The sequence below is a fragment of the Aquarana catesbeiana genome, linkage group LG08 (genome assembly GCF_042186555.1).
Source record: "Aquarana catesbeiana isolate 2022-GZ linkage group LG08, ASM4218655v1, whole genome shotgun sequence".
Lineage (NCBI taxonomy): Eukaryota > Metazoa > Chordata > Amphibia > Anura > Ranidae > Aquarana > Aquarana catesbeiana.
In genome coordinates, this window is record NC_133331.1 from 307051275 (window position 1) to 307074506 (window position 23232).

Below are 23232 nucleotides of genomic sequence, written 5' to 3' on the forward strand. Positions count from 1 at the left end.
AAATTGACCTGCCTGGAGCGGTGATATCTCTTTCCCTAAAAAATGATTGATGTTAAATACATAAAAACATGAAATAATGACGGAGATACCGTATTGTCTTCAGCACCTAGTTTAGAAAACATTTGTCTTGGTTATTTGTTGTGGATATTTGTGGCCTTTTGGATTGGTTCATCAATAGAAACACATGCTTTTGAATTCCAAATATTTCTTTTATTAATGCTGTATTAGCAGAGAGAAATTTGTCATGGGGACTTTGAATGAAGCATGTCACAAATTAAAAAGTAACAATGTAAATCGCATAGAAGGGTACGTAAGTAAAAATATTTATTTTACAAGCTGAAACATTTCATGTCATGTCTCTCCCTCCAGCAGCTGAAACCCGGTTTCTTCCCCTCTCCCTTCCACAGGCTTTTAGCTGCTGGAGGGAGAGACACATACACAGTACATTGTTCTGTAATTGTCCTCCTGTCCTGCCACACCAATCCCTCTCCCTGTGTGCCACACAGATCCCCCTCCCTGAGCGCCAGACCGATCCCCCTCCCTGTGCACCACACCGATCCCTCTCTCTGTGCGCCACACCGATCCCTCTCTCTGTGCGCCACACCGATCCCCCTACCTGTGCATCACACCGATCCTCCTCCCTGTGCATCACACCGATCCCTCTCCCTGTGTGCCACACAGATCCCCCTCCCTGTGCACCACACCGATCCCTCTCTCTGTGCGCCACACTGATCCCCCTCCCTGTGCATCACACCGATCCTCCTCCCTGTGCGCCACACCGATCCTCCTCGCTGTGCGCCCCACCGATCCTACTCGCTGTGCATCACACCGATCCCCCTCCCTGTGCATCACACCGATCCTCCTCGCTGTGCGCCCCACGATCCTCCTCCCTGTGCGCCACACCAATCCCCCTCTCTGTGCGCCCCACCGATCCCCCTCCCTGTGCGCCACACCAATCCCCCTCTCTGTGCGCCCCATCGATCCCCCTCCCTGTGCGCCACACCAATCCCCCTCTCTGTGCGCCCCACCGATCCTCCTCCCTGTGTGCCACACCAATCCCCCTCTCTGTGCGCCCCACCGATCCTCCTCCCTGTGCGTCACACCAATCCCCCTCCCTGTGCACCACACCAATCCCTCTCTCTGTGCGCCACACCGATCCCCCTCCCTGTGCATCACACCGATCCTCCTCCCTGTGCGCCACACCAATCCCCCTCCCTGTGCACCACACCAATCCCTCTCCCTGTGCGCCGCCACACCAATCCCTCTCCCTGTGCGCCACACCAATCCCTCTCCCTGTGCGCCACACCAATCCCTCTCCCTGTGCGCCACACCGATCCCTCTCCCTGTGCGCCACACCGATCCCTCTCCCTGTGCGCCACACTGATCCCCCTCCCTGTGCTGCCCACACCTGACTCCCCCGTGAGCCCCCCCCTTCCCCGCAGCTCCACCAGCTTCCCTCTCCCACCAGCTGTAGCGGGCACACAGGCAGAAGGAGAATTGGTACGGATCACTCCTCTGCCCATTGATATAGTAAACTGTTTACTATGCTTCAGTTTATGAATGAACAGGAGCCTCTGTGTCCTATTCATTTATCTTCAATGAATGAATGAGTTTTTTTTTTTTTACAAAATGTAAAAATAAATAAAAATTATTTTTAATTTGAAGAAAAAAAATTAAGAATTGTAAAAATATTTTGAAAAAAATTTGAAAAAATTATTTAATTTTTTTTTTCATTTTTGTAATCGGGGGGGCACATCAGGCAGGCTGTATGGGGCCTGTGATTTCTAACAGTATCCCATTTCCCACACCATATACGTTGAATAGGGGTGCTAAACTGTGTGAGTTCTCTGGTGTTTTTTTAGGTCTCCTTTCTGAATAAAACATTTCCCGCACTCTGAGCATGAATAAGGATGCTCGCCTGTGTGAGTTCTCTGGTGTACAATAAAGTGTCCTTTCTGAATGAAACGCTTTCCGCACTCTGGACATACATAGGGACGCTCACCAGTGTGAATTCTTTGGTGTGTGAGAAGTACTTTTTCTTGAGTGAAACATTTCCCGCACTCTGAGCAAGAGAAGGGACGTTCGCCCGTGTGAATTCTCAGATGTTTAAGAAGGTTTCCTTTGTCATTGAAAGATTTCCCGCACTCTGAGCATGAATATGGATGCTCACCCGTGTGAATTCTCTGGTGTATATGAAGGTCTCCTTTCTGAATGAAGCATTTCCCGCACTCTGAACATGGATAGGGGCGCTCACCTGTGTGAATTCTCTGGTGTGCAATAAAATGGCCTTTTTGAATGAAACATTTCCCGCACTCAGAACATGAATAAGGATGCTCACCCTTGTGAATCCTCTGATGCATTTGAAGGTCTCCTTTCTGAATAAAAGATTTTCCGCACTCTGAACATGAATAAGGGCGCTCACCCGTATGACTTCTCTGGTGTGTAAGAAGTGCTTTTTGCTGAGTGAAACTTTTCCCACACTCTGAACAGGAATAGGGGCGCTCACCCGTGTGAATTCTCTGGTGTTTAAGAAGGTCTCCTTTCTGAATGAAACTTTTCCCACACTCTGAACATGAATAAGGACGCTCACCCGTGTGAATTCTCTGGTGTTTAAGAAGGTCTCCTTTTTGAATGAAACTTTTCCCGCACTCTGAACATGAATGAGGACGCTCACCTGTGTGAATTCTCTGGTGTTTAATAAGGTGTCCTTTTTGTATGAAACATTTTCCACACTCTGAACACAAATAGGGACGCTCACCTGTGTGACTTCTCTGGTGTGTAAGAAGTGCTCTTTTTTTGGTGAAAGATTTTCCACACACTGAACATGACAATGAACTCTTTCTTGTGTGAATATCTTCATTGCCTAATTCCTTGGGAATAGAAGGATCTATTGAAGTATCTGTACTGTGAGATCCTATAGTCTTGGTGTGTGATCCATCAGAAGATTCCTCAGGATTAGAGGGATCCATTGATCTCCCCAATTGGGAAGGTCTGGGATGTATATTTGGAGTAACGGGATTTCCTCCTGGAGAATATTGTACAATGTTATTGTCTTCTGCTTTATAATCTGGAGATACAATGAGATGTTCCTCAGAGGTATTCCGGACATTGTGTCCACCTGTTGAAAAACAACGTTACGTGAAATATCACAAGAATGGTGATGGACCTTTCATATGGTGTACAGTATCTCCTCCTCATTTGTTGGGAACATGACATTATATTGAGGAATGGAGATGGACCTTTCATATGGTGTACAGTATCTCCACCTCATTTGTTGGGAACATGATGTTATATTGAGGAATGGAGATGGACCTTTCATATGGTCAACAGTATCTCCACCTCATTTGTTGGGAACATGACGTTATATTGAGGAATGGAGATGGACCTTTCATATGGTCAACAGTATCTCCACCTCATTTGTTGGGAACATGACGTTATATTGAGGAATGGAGATGGACCTTTCATATGGTGTACAGTATATCCACCTCATTTGTTGGGAACATGACGTTATATTGAGGAATGGAGATGGACCTTTCATATGGTGTACAGTATATCCACCTCATTTGTTGGGAACATGACGTTATATTGAGGAATGGAGATGGACCTTTCATATGGTGTACACTATCTCCTCCTTATTTGTTGGGAACATGATGTTGTATTGAGGAATTGAGATGGACCTTTCATGTGGTATCTAAGGGGGGCTTTGTTTTTGGATCTCTGTAAATGCATATTTTATCCTTTTAGAAGTAAAATAAACAATAAATGCAGAAACAATTCACATTTTTTTATGTCTTACCTGTGTTCATATGTAGGGAAGATTCCTCCTGTTTACTTTTCATAATCATCTCCCCCTCCTCCATAGACTGCTGATCTCCACTCACCAACGTCTCTTCTTCCTCTTTATGCTCAACTTTAATGTCTTTCTGTTCTTCATTCTAGATTTCAGAGATGATAAAATATAACATCTAAAACACTACTGCCAATAGAAGAATGTCCTCTCAGAATTACTTTGAATTCTTTTTTGCCCATCTACCTGATTATTCTCAGTATAGTTGTGATCCTCCTGTGTAGAATCCTGGGAACACAGAGGACTTCCCTTCTCCACAGACCGCTGATCTCCCCACACTAAAGTCTCTTCTTTTTCCTCTTTATTCTCAAATTTGATGTCTTTCAGTTCTTCACCCTAAAGCCAAACGATGATAGAATACATTTATAAAAAGAATGTACATAGAATAATGTAATCTCAAAGCTTAGACTCTTCTACCTGATGATGGTGAGGGATGGTGTGATCTTCCTGTGTGGAATCCCGGGAATACAGAGGACGGGGACATCTCTCTGGTGGGTTCCCATTACTGGATCCATCTGTAGAAAACACACACACTGACTGAATACATTGTTTCTATGTGTTTGTGGTAATGGTGGAGCGCTGTACTAAATGTCCATAATAAATAATAAGTTCATAAGCATTTAAAGTGATGTTCCTGAATTGTTGTGATGATAGATGGAAGCCGTCACCAACACCCAATCACATTGACTCCTATCCTAAGGTAAAGACATTTAGGAAGTAGGTACCATCTCATGGCAGTCTCAGCAGTTCTCAGCTCCAAGAATATCACGTCTTCCTGAGTGGGATTGGACTTGCACCAATAGACAGGTAATGGATGCCGATTCAAATATGTAATCCACCAACAGCCCACACGGATGCCAATAGGAACTTCCACCACAATGATATTCTCTAACTAAATACCTTGAACTGTCTACTTTCCAAAAAGGGGTCATTTGGGGGATATTTCTACTGTCCTGGCATTTTCAGACCTTTATATTTTTGGGGCAATTCAAAATGGCTCTAACGTCACTTAACCCCTTCATGCCTATGCACCAGGGTCTACAGATTTCCCATGCATGCCAGAAATTAAAGATAGCTGGTTGTCATTTTCTGAAACAAACCGGGATGATGGATAAAGTCTGCCAGTTCACCAACCCTCAATTGCAAGCAAATTGGAGGATAGCACAGAGCGTGGGTCATGTAAAGTTCTCTTAGTTATACTAAACCCATCAGCTATCTAGGTGGACCCTTTGTACTGCTCTTTCCTTTCCTTTACAAAGCAAAGGAGATAAGGGATACGCCACAATCAACTTGGGTAACATTGCTTGTGCATTGATTACATTGTTACTGTGAGAATGGAGATGAAACATCCTCCTGCTCATTTCTTGAAAACCTGACAACATACTAAAGAAGAGATATGGACCTTTCATATGGTGTACAGTATCTTCTCCTCATTTGTTGGGAACATGACATTATATTGAGGAATGGAGATGGACCTTTCATATGGTGTACAGTATCTCCTCCTCATTTGTTGGGAACATGACATTATATTGAGGAATGGAGATGGACCTTTCATATGGTGTACAGTATCTCCTCCTCATTTGTTGGGAACATGACATTATATTGAGGAATGGAGATGGACCTTTCATATGGTGTACAGTATCTCCTCCTCATTTGTTGGGAACATGATATTATATTGAGGAATGGAGATGGACCTCTATATGGTGTACAGTATCTCCTCCTCATTTGTTGGGAACATGACGTTATATTGAGGAATGGAGATGGACCTTTCATATGGTGTACAGTATCTCCTCCTCATTTGTTGGGAACATGACGTTATATTGAGGAATGGAGATGGACCTTTCATATGGTGTACAGTATCTCCTCCTCATTTGTTGGGAACATGACGTTATATTGAGGAATGGAGATGGACCTTTCATATGGTGTACAGTATCTCCTCCTCATTTGCTGGGAACATGATGTTATATTGAGGAATGGAGATGGACCTTTCATATGGTGTACAGTATCTCCTCCTCATTTGTTGGGAACATGACGTTATATTGAGGAATGGAGATAAACCTTTCATATGGTGAACAGTATCTCCTCCTCATTTGTTGGGAACATGATGTTATATTGAGGAATGGAGATGGACCTTTCATATGGTGTACAGTATCTCCTCCTCATTTGTTGGGAACATGACATTATATTGAGGAATGGAGATAAACCTTTCATATGGTGAACAGTATCTCAAACTAATTTGGTGAGACAATTGGTTAGTGTGGTGAATAGAATTGCCTTCTTCTGATGATGACTGGGGATGTTGTTTTCATATGGTGTACAATACTCACAATACATTTGGGTGGTGGGTAGGTACATTGATGGCTACTGTCAGCAGTTAAGCTAATCACATTGGGTAGTGTGGTAAATACTAAAAAACTACAAACAGCTACTTATATTTGAAAAAAACATAGCAGAATGTTGATCTGGGGAGTTATCGGATGGCTTGTTAGGATCAGGATTTTGAAGAAAATTATGCCGAGCTTTATATGGGCATTCTGCATTCCTCTGGGTCAATGGCCACTTTGAATTTTTTATTTTCCTTTTTGGTAAATTCAATACACATATATATATATTTTTTCAACTGATGTAACAATGTAAATATGTATTTTATACTCATAAAAGTAAAATTAAAATGTGAACTGTTTCTAAATTTAGTGTTTATTACTTACTTGTGTCCATATGTAGAGAAGATTCCTCCTGTTTACTTTTCATAATCATCTCCCCCTCCTCCATAGACTGCTGATCTCCACTCACCAACATCTCTTCTTCTTCCTTCTTAATTTCAGCTTTAACATCTTCACCCTAAACCCCAAAGATGATAGAATACAGTGATAAAGGGAACAAAAAGCTAGAAAGAAGAATTATTTTTAAGTTCTAGTTGCTCAGTCCCACCTACCTGATGATGGTGAGGGATGATGTGATCTTCCTGTGTGGAATCCCGGGAATACAGAGGATGGGGACATCTCTCTGGTGGGTTCCCATTACTGGATCCATCTGCAGGAAACACACACACTGACTAAATACATTGTTTCTTTGTGTTTTTCAGATGATGGGGGATCTAGGTGGACCCTCCGTACTGCTCTCTCCTTTACAATAAAGTCTCCTCTTACCCGGTGATGTGAGGGGCGGCTGATTGTCCATCATGACGTCCTTGTAGAGATCCTTGTGTCCTTCTAAATACTCCCACTCCTCCATGGAGAAATAGACAGTGACATCCTGACTCCTTATAGGAACCTGACACACACAATGATACAGTCACCATCCAGACACATCCCTTGTCTGTTACTGGATAATGTCCCAGAATTCCCAGCACCGCTTAGTGCCGGTTCAGACAGGGGTGACTTGTCAGGTGACCTAGCCGCCTGACAAGTCGCCTCCCGTTCTGTACAATGAAACCGTTCTAATAGGAGCGACGCAAGTCGCTCCGACTTAGAAAAAGGTTCCTGTAATACTTTGGGGGCAACTTGAGGAGACTTGCATAGACTTCTATACAGAAGTTGTTTTGCAAGTCGTCGTGGAAGTCGTGTGCCTCGGTGAGGCGACCTGCAAGTCGTGCCGCCCCTGTGTGAACCGGGGCTTAGAGTTAGGGTTAAGGTTACATTGTTGGATAAATGTTTCTATATTTTAGATGTATCAGGTCTTTAAACCAGAGACTCTGGAGTAAAAGTTGGATAAATGTCTCTATATTTAGGATGTATCTGGTCTATAAACCAGAGGCTCTAGATGGACAGTTGGATAAATTATTCTATATTTAGGATGTATCTGGTCTATAAACCAGAGGCTCTGGATGGACAGTTGGATAAATGGTTCTATATTTAGGATGTATCTGGTCTATAAACCAGAGGCTTGGGATGGACAGTTGGATAAATGGCTCTATATTTAGGATATATCTGGTCTATAGACCAGAGGCTCTGGATAGACAGTTTGCTAAAATGGGAGATGACGGACATGACGGGGGGGGGGGGGGTTACTGGGTGTAATTATAAAATAATGTCTTATTACCTCCTCTGTTGCCGGAATACAATATCTCCCTCAGCGTCCTTCAAGCTTTCCTCTCTCTTGTCTTCGGCTTATATCCCTTCCCATATCTGCGTTCCAGTGACAATACGTGAGATCACCATCTTGTGGAGAAAATACAAACTGCAGCCTACATTTTATATTACCCCGGCTTCTTACAATTACACCCCAAAAAAATAAAAAAATAAAATACAAATAATTTGATATGTATATTCATCATTTGTGTCAGTGGGATAAAATAAGCCCCATTGTCAGTGTCAGCAAAATGAAAAGAAAACCCATTGTTGGGGTCAATGGAATAAAATAAGCCCCATTGTTCATTGCAGTGGGATAAAGTAAGACTTCTGTCAATACCTATTGCACTTACACCACCCCACGTGCCTGTAACCCACCTTTTTGCACCACCTACTGTGCTTTCCTCTGCTCTTTACTCACCATCTATCATGCCTGCAGCCCCCCTTCTCTCAACACCCACCAAGCCTGCAGCGCTACTCCTCTTCGCTCCCACTGTGCCTGCAACCCTCCTTTTTTCACCATCCACATGATTGCAGTCCCCCTTCTCTCACTATCCAACAGGTCTGCAGTCCTCCTTCTCTCACTATCCAATAGGTCTGCAGTCCCCATTCTCTCAACATCCAACAGGCATGCAGCCTAGGGTTGCCACCTGTACGTTTTTCTCCTGGACAGTCCGGTTTTTGAATGATGTGTTGGGGTTTCCATCTTCTTCAGATCCGGACACGTTATTCACACAGGACTGCACCGGGAGTGATGAGTCTGCTCGCCATCTTATCTGTTCTCCCTCCCGACGGCAGCCTGTTTCAGAACAGGCGAGTATCAGTAGATCATTTGGGTAAGTGTGACCTTGGTGGTGTGGATGTGTCATTGCCATCATCCCATGTAAATCTATAGAAAAATGTATAATACCTCTAAGGGGATTTTTAAGGCAATGAATTCAAAAAATATTTACAATAAAATCAGTTTTATTTAATGTTATTCAGCGTTAAAAAGTGTATGAATTTTTTTTTTTTTTTTAAATTTTTCACAGATAATCATATAGGTCAGTAAACATAGAACAAAAAAATAGTAAGATAAATTCCACAGCATGTAGTAATTCTACAAATACATCCAATACAAAAATGAATATAGAGAATTGCATGTAGGAAATGACTTGAGGAAGAATGTGATGTATCACACTACCCAGTGCGGTCATCCTAGATGGCCACCCTGGTGTGAGGTAGTGGAATTCCAACGCGTTTCAACGTTTAAATCTTAACAGATACAAGTCTTCTTCAGGGAAAGTACATCACAGTCTAAAAAATCAGAAAACAATGCTATTATGAACTGTACACATATATACCAAACATATATACCAAACAGGGCAGGGGATATGTTTGGTATATATGTGTACAGTTCATAATAGCATTGTTTTCTGATTTTTTAGACTGTGATGTACTTTCCCTGAAGAAGACTTGTATCTGTTAAGATTTAAACGTTGAAACGCGTTGGAATTCCACTACCTCACACCAGGGTGGCCATCTAGGATGACCGCACTGGGTAGTGTGATACATCACATTCTTCCTCAAGTCATTTCCTACATGCAATTCTCTATATTCATTTTTGTATTGGATGTATTTGTAGAATTACTACATGCTGTGGAATTTATCTTACTATTTTTTTGTTCTATGTTTACTGACCTATATGATTATCTGTGAAAAATTAAAAAAAAAAATTCATACACTTTTTAACGCTGAATAACATTAAATAAAACTGATTTTATTGTAAATATTTTTTGAATTCATTGCCTTAAAAATCCCCTTAGAGGTATTATACATTTTTCTATAGTATCAGTAGATCAAAGCTCCCCCTGAGAGTGCCTGGGAAAGAGAACCACGTAAAAAATGTGTAGTGACTGGGGGGGGGTTAAGAGGATATGTGCTGCCCCCCCCTACTCTGTCAGCTACCCCCCTGTCAGCTAGCCCCCCGGTCAGCTACCCCCCCTCCTCTGTCACAGCTACCCCCCCTGTCAGCTGCCCCCCTCCTCTGTCAGCTACCCCCCACCCTCCTCTGTCACAGCTACCCCCCTCTGTCAGCCACCCCCCTCCTCTGTCAGCTGCCCCCCTCCTCTGTCAGCTACCCCCCCACCCTCTGTCAGCTACCCCCCTCTATCAGCTACCCCCCCTCCTCTGTCAGATTCCCCCCCCATCAGCCCCCCTTCTTCCCCCACTCCAGCGGGACTAATGTCCTGCAGCCGGGTCACACTGCACTGTCTGTACGATCTCTCTCTCTTTCTGCCACCTAGCCGCCAGCGCCGATGCCACCAGAGACAGTGAATGGAGGGCCACTGGACTGGTGTCCTAGAAACCAGGGAAGCTTTTGCAGGAGAAAGCATGGTATTAGAGACTCCGCCACCTAACAGGTTCACACACACACATCATTGCAGCGGCTCCTGGAAGGTAAGGGTTTTTTTTTTGTCTTGCTGTAATGGAGGTCTCTATTGGGGGGCACTGTCTGATATTTAATCTGTCATTTTCTTCTTTATTTGTGGGGTGCCTGTGGATTGCTTTGAATTGTTTTGGCTTTTTTTGTAGCTAAAAGGAGCTTGAAAGGGTTGTAGAATGCACAGTGCCACTTTGTGAACAGCTTGGATGGGGTTGGGTTCAGTAGAGCTGATTCAGGTTTTTGGATGGAGGTGCACTGCCCTACTGACACCATCCACTGCCCTACTGACACCGTCCACTGCTCTACTGACACCGTCCACTGCCCTACTGACACTGTCCATTGTTCTACTGACACTGTCCACTGCTCTACTGACACCATCCACTGCTCTACTGACACCGTCCACTGCCCTACTGACACTGTCCATTGTTCTACTGACACCGTCCACTGCCCTACTGACACCGTCCACTGCTCTACTGACATCATCCACTGCTCTACTGACACCGTCCACTGCTCTACTGACACCGTCCACTGCCCTACTGACACCGTCCACTGCTCTACTGACACCATCCACTGCTCTACTGACACCGTCCACTGCTCTACTGACACCGTCCACTGCTCTGCTGACACCGTCCACTGCTCTACTGACACCGTCCACTGCTCTACTGACACCGTCCACTGCTCTACTGACACCGTCCACTGCTCTACTGACACCATCCACTGCTCTACTGACACCGTCCACTGCTCTACTGACACCGTCCACTGCTCTACTGACACCGTCCACTGCTCTACTGACACCGTCCACTGCTCTACTGACACCGTCCACTGCCCTACTGACACCGTCCACTGCTCTGCCGACACCGTCCACTGCTCTACTGACACCGTCCACTGCTCTACTGACATCGTCCACTGCCCTACTGACACTGTCCACTGCCCTACTGACATCATCCACTGTTCTACTGACACCATCCACTGTTCTACTGACACCGTCCACAGCTCTACTGACACCATCCACTGCCCTGCTGATACTGTCCACTGTTCTACTGATACCATCCACTGCCCTACTGACACCGTCCACTGTTCTACTGACAACGTCCACTGCCCTACTGACGCCGTCCACTGCCCTACTGACGCCGTCCACTGCCCTACTGACACCATCCACTGTTCTACTGACGCCGTCCACTGCCCTACTGACACCATCCACTGTTCTACTGACAACGTCCACTGCCCTACTGACAACGTCCACTGCCCTACTGACGCCGTCCACTGCCCTACTGACGCCGTCCACTGCCCTACTGTCACCGTCCACTGTTCTACTGACGCCGTCCACTGTTCTAATGATGCCGTCCTCTGCTCTACTGACACCATCCACTGCTCTACTGGCTGATAGTGTCCACTTTTAAGGTAGGCTCGTTTCATATTTCAACTGACATTTCTTTTATTAATCAAATCATATTTTATGAGTACACAAATGCTTTTGTTTTATTTAACCATGCCCTTTTAAGTCCCCCCCCCCCCCCCGTTAATGCAATTTGGCCACAGCCACTGTTCACCGTAGCACACCTCATTATTACTCTCTTTGGATAACCCAAAAGGTGTCTCAGGTATTTTACAATCCTATAGTGTGTACTACAAAAAAATTGCCGTGCGCCGTGAAAGTGTTTGGGTTTGGCTTGAAGAAAAGGTGGCAACCCTAATGCAGGCTCCCTTCCTGTAGCACTCAATGTGCCTGCAGTCCCACTTCTTTCAGCACACACTATGCCTGAAGCCCCATTCTCTCTGCACCCCACATGCCTGAAGTTCCCTTCTCTCACCACCTCTCTTGCTTGTAGTTCCCCATCTCTCAGCACTTAATGTGCCTGCAGACCCACCATGCCTTCCGCAAACATATCTGCAGCCCCTCTTCTGTAACCACCTAGAATGCCTGCAGATTCTTCTTTCACAACCCACTGTGCCTGCAGGCATCCTTCTATCAGCACCCAATGCTCCTGCAGCCCCCTTCTATCAGCCACCCACCATGCCTTCAGCAAGTATATTGGAAGTGTCCCTTCTCTGACCACCCACTGAGCCTGCAGATTCTTCTCTCACAACCCATTGTGCCTGCAGGCATCCTTCTCTCAGCTTCCAAATGTGCCTGCAGCCCCCCTTCTCCCACCACCAAACACCACCACCCATCTTGCTTGCAGTCCTCCATCTCTCAGCACCCAACATGCCTACAGTCCCCCTTTTATCGGCACCCAATGTTCCTAAAATCCCCCTTCTATTAGCAACCCGCCATACCTACAGAAAATTTATCTGCAGCCCCCTTCTCTGACCACCCATCATGCCTGCAGATTCTTCTCCCTCAACCCATTGTGCCTGCAGCCCCCCTTCTATCAGCACCCAATGTTCATGCAGCCCCCCTTCTATCAGCACCCAATGTTCATGCAGCCCCCCTTCTATCAGCACCCAATGTTCATGCAGCTCCCCTTCCATCAGCCATCCAGAATGCCTTCAGCAAATATATCTGCAGTCTTTCTTCTCTTACCACCCACTGTGCCTGCAGGCATTCTTCTCTCAGCTCCAAACATGTCTGCAGCTCTACTTCTCCCACCAAACAACAGGTAGGTCTGCAGCCAGTAAAAGACTTGCAGCCTTTATTCCCAACACCCATCATTCCTGTAGGCCCCTTCTCTCAGTACCCAATATGCCAGCACCCTTGTTTCTCTCAACATCCAACAGGCTTATAGCCCCACTTCCTTCAGCACCCAATGTGCTCTACGGTCCTCTTCTCTCAGCAATTAATGTGCTGTGCAGCCTCACCTTTCTTAGCATCCAAAAAGCCTGCAGCTCCCCTTCCCTCAACAAGCAGTGTGTCTGAGGAGGACCCAAGGTGTGGAATATTTCATTGTAGTCAGCAGACACTCCTTCAGATGCAGTTTTCCTAAGCGTATCATTACAAGGTGTGTAAAGTACGTCGAAAAGTCCGCCGGGCAAAGTCTGCCGTAAAGTCCGACCGTGTGTACGCGGCATAATGCATCCCATTGGCCTTCTGCACCTTGCAATATATGGGTGCTAAGTCTTAAAATGATTGTAAATCTCTTCTACAATGGGGTGATCATTATTAATGTCATTTACTCATATCAGGAGTTATAAATGATGTTTCGATTTTGACACTACAGTAATGTTCCTTACACACGAGCGGATTTTCCGTCGGAAAAAAACTTGGATGGTTTTTCCGATGGAATTCCGCTCAAGCTTGATTTGCATACACACGATCACACAAAAGTTCTCTGAACTTTCGACCGTCAAGAACGCGGTGACATACAACACTACGACGAGCCGAGAAAGTGAAGTTCAATGCTTCCGAGCATGCGTCGAATTGTTACCGAGCATGCGTAGGAATTTTGCGCGTCGGAATTTGTACAGACGATCGCATTTTCGGGTAGGAACTTTTCTCGACCGAAAAATAGAGAACCTGCTCTCAGTCTTTTTCTGGCTGGAATTCCACCAGCATAAGTCCGATGGAGCATACACACGGTCGCATTTTCTGACAAAAAGCTCTCATCTGAGTTTTGCTGGCGGAATTTCCAATCGTGTGTACAGGGCATAAGAGATAGACAGGAATGTGGCTGGCAGTTCACGGCTTTCTAAAATATTTACAACATACCATAAACTCTTTGCTAGTGGAGGTTTACGATGCTATCAGTAAGGCTGTTGGCTTTGGAGATGTCTACCTAGTGGGTTTAATTACCTGCACCCGGATTGTGAGGGGCTGGGAAAAAAAAAAGTTTTTACTTACTTTTTTTTCAATATGCAAATTACAAATCTTTGGACTTCAGTGTGATTATCTAAGTGCTGATGACGACTGTGTAGATCGCTGATAAAAGCCTTAGTGGTACTGTTATGAGGCTTAATGGAGTAACTTTGAAGCTTAATGGAAGGCCTCTGTTTGTGTACTCCTTTGATTGTTGAAATGCCTTCCATTTTTAATGTACTGCAGCTGTGTTCTAGTATGGAAGGTCAAATAAAGAGTGTCTGTTAAAATATGTCAGCATAGAGAAGGTGAGAACACCTCATAATGGGCGCAGCAGGTGTGCAGACGAAGGAACCCAGCACAGGGATGGTGGAAACCCCTGATAATGGGCGCAGAAGGTGTACAGACCTGGTAACTCAGCACAGGTTTAATGGAGTAACTTTGAAGCTTAATGGAAGATCTCTGTTTGTGTACTCCTTTGGTTGTTGAAATGCGTTCGATTTCTAATGTACTGCAGCTGTGATCTAGTATGGGAGGTCAAATAAAGAGTGTCTGTTAAAATATGTCAGCGTAGGGATGAGAACCCCTCATAATGGGCACAGCAGGTGTACAGACCTGGTAACTCAGCACAGGCTTAATGGAGTAACTTTGAAGCTTAATGGAAGATCTCTGTTTGTGTACTCCTTTGATTGTTGAAATGCGTTCCATTTCAGTGTACTAGTATGGAAGGTCAAATAAAGAGTGTCTGTTAAAATATGTCAGCACAGGGATGGTGAGAACACCTCATAATGGGCACAGCAGGTGTGCAAACCCAGGAACTCAGCACAGGCATGGAGGGAACCCCTCATAATGGGCACAGAAGGTGTACAGACCTGGTAACTCAGCACAGGCATGGAGGGAACCCCTCATAATGGGCACAGCAGGTGTGCAGACCCGGGAAACCAGTACAGGGATGGTGGGAACCCCTCAGAAGGTGTACAGACCTCGTAAACGCAGCACAGGCTTAATGGAGTAACTTTGAAGCTTAATGGAAGGCCTCTGTTTGTGTATTCCTTTGATTGTTGAAATGCCTTCCATTTCTAATGTACTGCAGCTGTGTTCTAGTATGGAAGGTCAAATAAAGAGTGTCTGTTAAAATATGTCAGCACAGGGATGGTGAGAACACCTCATAATGGGCACAGAAGGTGTACAGACCTGGTAACTAAGCACAGGGATGGTGGGAACCCCTCATAGTGGGCACAGCAGGTGTACAGACCCAGAAACTCAGCAAAAGGGATGGAGGGAACCCCTCATAATGGCACAGCAGGTATATAGACCCGGGAACTCAGCTCAGGGATGGTGGGAACACCTTATAGTGGGCACAGCAGGTGTACAGACCCAGAAACTCAGCAAAAGGGATGGAGGGAACCCCTCATAATGGCACAGCAGGTATATAGACCCGGGAACTCAGCTCAGGGATGGTGGGAACACCTTATAGTGGGCACAGCAGGTGTACAGACCTGGGAACTCTATTTAGACCTCAGCAATATAGTCAAAGAGATGGTAGAAACTGTTGATGAATTAACTCTCCGCCATCCAGTAAAGTCTTTTACTGACCTTTAAAAACCAGTTCCCTAAATAATAAAACATTTTATTTACCAATCAGAATTTTTGTGATTCAAGAAAAAAAAAACTCAGAACACATAAATATAAATTGTGGAGCATTCTTGTTTATTTTTGAAAATCGGAACAAGTGCTTAAACAACAAATTCTAAGCTAGAATCAAAATGATATCTTAGAAGCTAATTTTTATTAACCATTGGTTGGACCAATGAAAAGCCACCTTCTTCAGAAGAACAGTAACAGTAAATCAATAGTTTTGCTCCATCATCAACACACTAGTCTGAGCATGGAAAAAAAAAGGTTGTTAGCAAACATGAATTCTCTGGTGTAGAAGAAGTTTCAGCCTAGACTCTGTCTAGGACATGGCCGACGCGTTTCGTCCCACCCAGTCAGTCAGACCCATAGCGGGGCGAAATGCATCAGCGGGCGAGGCCTGTACAGAGTCTAGGCTGAGGCTGCTTTTATTCTTCATATGGGGGTTTCGTGTGATGTGCGGCTCTCAGAATTTGTTTTCCTTCCTTAGTGAATTCCCTGGTGTGTAATACATGTTTTTCTCTAACTGAAACATTTCTCCCAATCTGGACACGGAATAGAATGTTCATTCTTGTGAATCCTCAGATGTTTCTTAAGATCTCCTTTCTGAATGAAACGTTTCCCACACTCCGAACACGAAAAGGGGCGTTCACCTGTGTGGATTCTCTGATGCTGAATAAGGTTTCCCTTGTCATAGAAACCTTTCCCGCACTCTGAACATGAATAAGGACGCTCACCTGTGTGAATTCTCTGGTGTTTAACAAGGTTACATTTATGAATGAAACTTTTCCCGCACTCGGTACACGTAAAGAGACGCTCACCCGTGTGACTTCTCTGGTGTATAAGAAAGTCTCGCTTCTGAATGAAGTATTTCCCGCACTCTGAACATAAAAAGGGACAGCCATCAGTGTGACTTTTCTGGTGTGTGAGAAGTATATTTTTCTGAGTGAAACATTTCCCGCAGTCTGAACATGAAAAGGGACGTTCGCCCGAGTGACTTTTCTGGTGCCTAATAAGGTTTCCTTGGTCATTGAAACATTTTCCGCACTCTGGGCACGAATAAGGACACTCACCTGTGTGAATCCTCTGATGTTTAACCAGGTTACTTTTATTAAGGAAACACTTTCCGCACTCTGAACATGGATAAGGACGCTCGTCCGTGTGAATTCTCTGGTGTTTAAGGAGGTTTCCTTTGTCGCCGAAAAATTTCCCGCACTTGGAACATGGAAAGGGGCGTTCACCCGTGTGAATTCTCTGGTGTTTGAGAAGGTCTGCTTTCTGAATGAAACATTTCCCGCACTCGGAACATGAATAAGGACGCTCATCGGTGTGACGTTTCTCATGCCTAAGGAGCGCTCGGTTTTCTTTGAAACATTTCCCACACACTGTACAGGAGAATGAACCTTCCCCTGTGTGATCTCCTTCATGGATGAAAGAAGATTCATTGAGAAAATATTGATTTATTATGTCTGTATTGTGAGATATTAGAGTCTTGGTGTGGGATCCATCGGAAGATTCCTCAGCATTAGAGGGCTCCATTGATCCCTCCAGTTGGTAAGGTCTGTCATATATACTTGGAATAATGGCATTTACTTCTGGAGAATATTGGGCAATGTCATTAGCTTCCCCATTATAATCGGGAGATAAAATATGTTCCTCAGAGGTATTCCGGAAACACTGTCCATCTGTTGAAAGGCAATTTTAAAGTAAACGTTATGGGCATTTTTCAAACTTGCATTCAGGAGTCGTATCTGTTGCTCTATCAGAAAATGTTCCTTGTAGCCCAACTCATTCTCCCTGTTCCCTAATCCCCCCCCTAGTGTGACCCTGGCTAAAGCAGAAGCCCTGGTTCTGAGTTCTGGCACAAAGCAAGCAGATCAAAGCTCCGCCCACGAGGATCAAGCAAACAGATTAACACCTCCTTGGCTTCACACTGAGCAGTCAGGATTGTAAAACAGACACCCTACAGTCCTCTCCCTCACTGGACCCCTTTCCTCTACCATGCCAGCAGATTACAGGAGCCCCACAGTGCTGCTATCATCTGGGTTCCTGAACCAGAGACACCAAGACAAGAAGCCCTTGTCCAAGTGGGTAGCTCCTGTTCCCGCCACTGTAGTCTTCCCAGGCATGACCATGAAGGATTGTGTACCCATCAGAAAGCTAGTTCATTTGTTGTGAAGATGACATTATATTGAGGAATGGAGATGGACCTTTCATATGGTGTACAGTATCTTCTCCCCATTTGTTGGGAACATGACATTATATTGAGGAATGGAGATGGGCCTTTCATATGGTGTACAGTATCTCCTCCTCATTTGTTGGGAACATGACGTATATTGAGGAACAGAGATGGACCTTTCATATGGTGTACAGTATCTCCTCCTTATTTGTTGGGAACATGACGTTATATTGAGGAATGGAGATGGACCTTTCATATGGTGTACAGTATCTCCTCCTTATTTGTTGGGAACATGACGTTATATTGGAGAATAAGGATAGACATCTACATGCCTATCTTTATTCTCCAATGTAACATCAATGTCATTTGTTGGTGACATTGGGTACTGTTGTAATGTTTTTTTAATTTCTATGCTTTTCTTCCTGGGGACTCAAAGCACTTTGCTGTTGGGAAAGATAGCGAGGCAGCAATCTTGGGCGCACACAGTAAGGCCAATTTATACAAGAGCCAAATAACCTACCAGCATGTCTTTGTAGTTTGGGAATACAGAGTACCTTGAAGAAACCCGCGGAAGCACAGGAGGAACACGCAACTAGTGCCCATACCAACCTTCAAACCTAGGACCCCAGTGCTACAAGGTAGAACGCCTAACCACTAAGCCTCTATAGTTGCCTTTTTCTAATCAGGACTAAAGACGATTCTTTCATATGATGTACAATACCTACAATACATTGGGCAGTGGCGAAGGTACATTGATTCTGTTCTGTCAACTAGGTGTGACTTTCTATATTTTGTATTTTATGTCAATTTTATATTTTAAACTCATAAAAGTAAAATGAAAATGTGAACGGTTTTTGCATGTAATGTTTATTACTTGCCTGTGTTGATAAATAGATAAGGTTCCTCCTGTTCACATTTCATAATCATCTCCCCCTCCTCCATAGACTGCTGATCTCCACTCACCAACGTCTCTTCTTCTTCCTCTTTGATCTCAACTTTCGGTTCTGTATCCTAAACCCCAACAATGATAGAACATATTTGTAAAAAGCAACAAAATGTTACATAGAAGAATTTTATCTCATCGCTTAGATTTCTTTTTGAGGTCTAGTTTCTCAGTCTCACCTACCTGATGATGATGACTGATGGTGTGATCTTCCTGTGTGGAATCCCAGGAATACAGAGGATGGGGACATCTCTCTGGTGGGTTCCCATTACTGGATCCATCTGTAGGAAACACACACACTGACTGAATACATCGTTTCTATGTGTTTATCAGATGATGGGGGATCTAGGTGGACCCTCCGTACTGCTCTCTCCTTTACAATAAAGTCTCCTCTTACCCGGTGATGGGAGAGGTGGCTGATTTTCCATCTTGATGTCCTCTTGGAGATCCTTGTGTCCTTCTAAATACTCCCACTCCTCCATGGAGTAAAGACCACAATATCCAGAAACCTTAGAGGAACCTGAAACACACAACGATGCAGTCACCTAGTGTCTTGATGCCCCTGTTTCCCTCTGTGGTCAGGCAGTGAGGTGGAGGCAGTGTGATGGGTGATGTCCCATGGAGACATCTGTTGGGTGTTAAAGGCTCACCAGATTTTTTTATTCAATACCCTATAATCCTGTGTAAAGAGAGAAAGTAACAATTGCAACCACTGACCTCCCACAATCTGCCTCATCTCTCCTGTTAGGTATGTGATCTATACAGGACTCTCCTCTCTGTAGACGGATAATAAATTGAGAATTATCTGGACTGTACTGGGAAGAATAATAATGTCTTCAAAGAGTTCCTCCATAGTTCCGACATTGCAGATCCCTTGTAAGGATTGACTGAAGAAGAGTTAGGACTTAGGGCATTGTGTCCTGTCAGGGAGAGTTCCTTTTACCTCCAGTCCAGGTGAATGACATCAAGATGAACAGGATGTGAGTAGAAATCGAATTTTATGTTGAGCTTTCAAGTATTACCTGGTAAATATTGGATTGGAGACGTAGTAGAACTGACCATGTATGATGGAGGATATGTAGACAAGACATTGTTCTGTGTGCAGAATGGCCAGGAATGTCTATACTGTAAGCCCCGTTCTTTTACACTGCATGTACTGTGCACATTGTTAGGTTTTGATTGTTGGAGTTAGATTCAAGTTTTCAGAAAAATGGTATTCTCCGCGCTCAGGATCCTAACGGGTTGCAGCCTCCCCTAATCAGCTCCCAAAGGGAACTTTACAAATAATAAAAACAAAACAAAAATTGGGGTAAGTGGCGCTACCCTAATAGAAGACGGGGTAAGGGGGTACTCCCCTAATGTGTTACCACACCTAAACTGTACCCAAAAAATACTAAAAACATATGTGTAAATTAAACTATATTATGTAGCAGGTATACACATCAAACTTCCATACAACATCTATACCTACATCTAAAGGTTAAAATGCTGCACCACACACAAAGTGAAGAAATAATACAACTCCTGTGTATCAATAGATAAAAAGAATCAAAATAGTGTTAGTCATATATATGCTCTAGAAAAAAACACAAATATTTGTATATGTACACAAAATTCATTAACAGATTAATAGTCCCATGTATATGGTATGAAAAAAAATATTTCCATAGTCCCACATATATAATGTGAAAAAATACTGAAAAAAGTGCTGTGAGAAAACGTCAGAGATTCCAAGGTGACCACAGCGCTCAGAAGTTCAGTTGACTCTTGTGCTCCCCCTCAAGGGTCCCCACTCACCAGCTCCCCGCACCCCTGCAGGGGTAATGGGCATATATAGGTGACCGAAGGGTTCAGTGTTCCCTGATGTGTCCTCCACCCGATTCACCTGGCAAAGTATCTCCTCTGATTCGTCCTCCAAATTGGGATCTCCAAGCCCAATTTCCTAGTCAGAGCTATCCAATAACAATATCCAGGAAGGGAAATCCAATTCATTTTCCAAGGATTGATGAAAAAAGAGAGATAGGGCTCCCATAGTGCAGTATTGGTAGTTTATTAAAAATAATATTAAAAACAATAAGCTTCCCACCATGTGGGTAAGCCCTAAAAATCTGCCACAGAAAATTGGTGTGTGCAAGGACTGGTTCAACTGCGTTCCAGCGCCCTGCTCGTATACAGGAAGTAGCGTGAGTGCGTGGCTCCGCCTTACGCGTTTCGTCATTGACATTCTCAAAGGCAGCGCCATCTTACGCCTAATAAGGCGAGCGGCCATGCAGATTCCTCCCCCTCCCAGAGAATAACTAATAGGCAACTATCATTGCCACAAGGGGCGGCTCCCCATAGAGACCTATAAGAGAAATGAATAGGTGAAGTCTGCACGCAAAATAGTGGCACCGTCCCATTAGCTAATTGAACCTCTGCATCTAGGCTTGCCTGTGGTCATCATATTACAGACAAAAGTACAATGGAAACAAGTGTAAACACGGTCAATAAGTGCATTATGAATGTACAATCACTAATATATTCACATGAGCAAACATCCAATCCTAAGTCATATAGCTCATTGATAGATGAAAATATATCTCAAGTGGCCAGCCGCAGGACTACAGCTCAAGCCACCAGATAAGCTAATTGATGGGAATATGACTCAAGTGGCCAGCCGCAAGACTGCAGCTAAGCCCCCATATCAACTAAAGCCCGGACAAACCCAGATACTACCTAGTAAACCTTAATAGGAAAAAGATAGTTATAAAAGGAGCATATGATCAAATTTGATAAATAATAAGCCCAAAGGAGAAGGGGGCCTACCATAATGGAGCCTCTGGTCTATAAACCAGAGGCTCTGGGTGGACAGTTGGATAAATGGCTCTATATTTAGGATGTATCCGGTCTATAAACCAGAGGCTCTGGATGGACAGTTGGATAAATGGTTCTATATTTAGGATGTATCCGGTCTATAAACCAGAGGCTCTGGATGGACAGTTGGATAAATGGTTCTATATTTAGGATGTATCCGGTCTATAAACCAGAGGCTCTGGATGGACAGTTGGATAAATGGTTCTATATTTAAGATGGATAGGTGCACATATGACAATTCTATATGTAGTATCTGTTGGAGATAAAATACATCACAGTGACTATGGAGGAAGAGGACGGACATGACGGGGGGATTACTAGGTGTAAATATAAAATAACATCTTATTACCTCCTCAGCTGCCGGTTGAATTTCTCTCTCTACTGCCCCCAGCTTTCCTCTCTCCAGGATCTTCCTGTCTTTGTTTGGTATCACTTCCTGTTTCTGCGTTCCACCAGCAATTAGTGAGCACACCATCTTGTGGAGAAAATGCAAACTGCAGCCGACGTTTTTGAATACTTTGATAGTACATTCTTCAATTATGTTGCACGTATTACACGGAAACTAAAAAAAAAAAAAAAAGAATGAAAAATAAAAATAATTTGTACATTAACATTCATAATTACATAAAAAGATGAATTAAAAATGGTCCTGAATCCAGAGGGAAGGATTTTTCCTTTTAAGGTCATGCTTGTGGAGGACATTGATGAGTCCATCCCTAGTCTTGCCTTCCTTTACCTGGATGTGTGCAAGGGGGTTTTTGGCATGGCCCAGATGCAAGACCCTACTTAGGTGTAGACAAGGTTGTGGTTAGAATGGTGTTCCCCAGGATTTGGGTGAAAACGAGAGATGGCCTCATGTTGCAGTCAACAATGACCTACTTTGTGGGGCTACCAAGGTTCAGGAAGACATTGTTGAACAACTGTTGGTGCCTCAGATTTACAGGCAGAAGATCCTAGATCTGGCAAATACCAATTCTTTGGGGGGGGGGGGGGGGGGGGGCACCTGGGGGCGAAGAAAATTGAGGTATGTATCGTTGACTGGTTCTACTGGCAAGGGTTGAAAGCTGAGGTAAATATTGTACATCTTGTCTCATCTGCAAGTTAAAAGCTCTGGGGTCTCACTCCCACAGCCCTTTGTTGCCCCTGCCTATACTATAACTGCAGTTCCCTTTGAATGAACAGCAATGGATTTTCTAGGATATATATGTAATATAAAAACAGTGTAGAGCTCCCTTAGGATTGAAGATAAATAAATCTAATAAACACTGAGCAATAGTAACTTATAAGTGAATATAGTGATCCACACAACAAAATAAAAAAAACTGGATATCAAAAATACAAAATAGTACTATCTCTGTGTTATTATTCCAACATGTTAGAAGAAGAAACAGTTCTTAAGCACAAAGCAAACACATGAATTCCAATGTGATCAGTTTGTATCCCATGATTGTCCCAAAGCATGAGATTACAGTTGGAATATAGCTCCACCATAGATCATCCAACACAAATCCAACCGTGCTCCACCACCATGTGAATTGGATGATCAT

General features: G+C 44.0%; 2 protein-coding genes across 2 annotated transcripts; both read right to left on the minus strand.

Moving 5' to 3' along the window:
* Positions 1–188: 188 nt before the first annotated feature.
* On the minus strand, positions 189–8036 carry LOC141105096 (uncharacterized). Its single transcript, XM_073594947.1, has 8 exons — positions 7889–8036; positions 6997–7120; positions 6783–6880; positions 6556–6688; positions 4265–4362; positions 4034–4183; positions 3797–3935; positions 189–3118 (listed from the first exon to the last, which is right to left on the minus strand). Exons 2-8 carry the CDS (start codon positions 7079–7081, stop codon positions 1830–1832), a joined length of 1992 nt encoding a protein of 663 aa, XP_073451048.1. The 5' UTR covers positions 7082–7120; positions 7889–8036; the 3' UTR covers positions 189–1829.
* Positions 8037–15764: 7728 nt separating this feature from the next.
* On the minus strand, positions 15765–22165 carry LOC141105127 (uncharacterized). Its single transcript, XM_073595002.1, has 5 exons — positions 22035–22165; positions 19230–19352; positions 19016–19113; positions 18768–18900; positions 15765–17395 (listed from the first exon to the last, which is right to left on the minus strand). Exons 2-5 carry the CDS (start codon positions 19312–19314, stop codon positions 16233–16235), a joined length of 1479 nt encoding a protein of 492 aa, XP_073451103.1. The 5' UTR covers positions 19315–19352; positions 22035–22165; the 3' UTR covers positions 15765–16232.
* Positions 22166–23232: the final 1067 nt, after the last annotated feature.

Bases quoted from the DNA above. Each gene is read 5' to 3' on its own strand.
- LOC141105127 (XM_073595002.1), bottom strand. From the start codon at position 19,314: ATGGAGGAGTGGGAGTATTTAGAAGGACACAAGGATCTCCAAGAGGAC. The intron at 19,114-19,229 runs GTAAGAGGAGAC...TGTTTCCTACAG, and splicing joins GCCACCTCTCCCATCACCGG to ATGGATCCAGTAATGGGAAC. The intron at 17,396-18,767 runs GCAAGTAATAAA...GCCTTTCAACAG, and splicing joins TTATCTATTTATCAACACAG to ATGGACAGTGTTTCCGGAAT.
- LOC141105096 (XM_073594947.1), bottom strand. From the start codon at position 7,081: ATGGAGGAGTGGGAGTATTTAGAAGGACACAAGGATCTCTACAAGGAC. The intron at 6,689-6,782 runs GTAGGTGGGACT...TTTGGGGTTTAG, and splicing joins TCATCCCTCACCATCATCAG to GGTGAAGATGTTAAAGCTGA. The intron at 3,936-4,033 runs GTAGATGGGCAA...TCTGAAATCTAG, and splicing joins ACTATACTGAGAATAATCAG to AATGAAGAACAGAAAGACAT.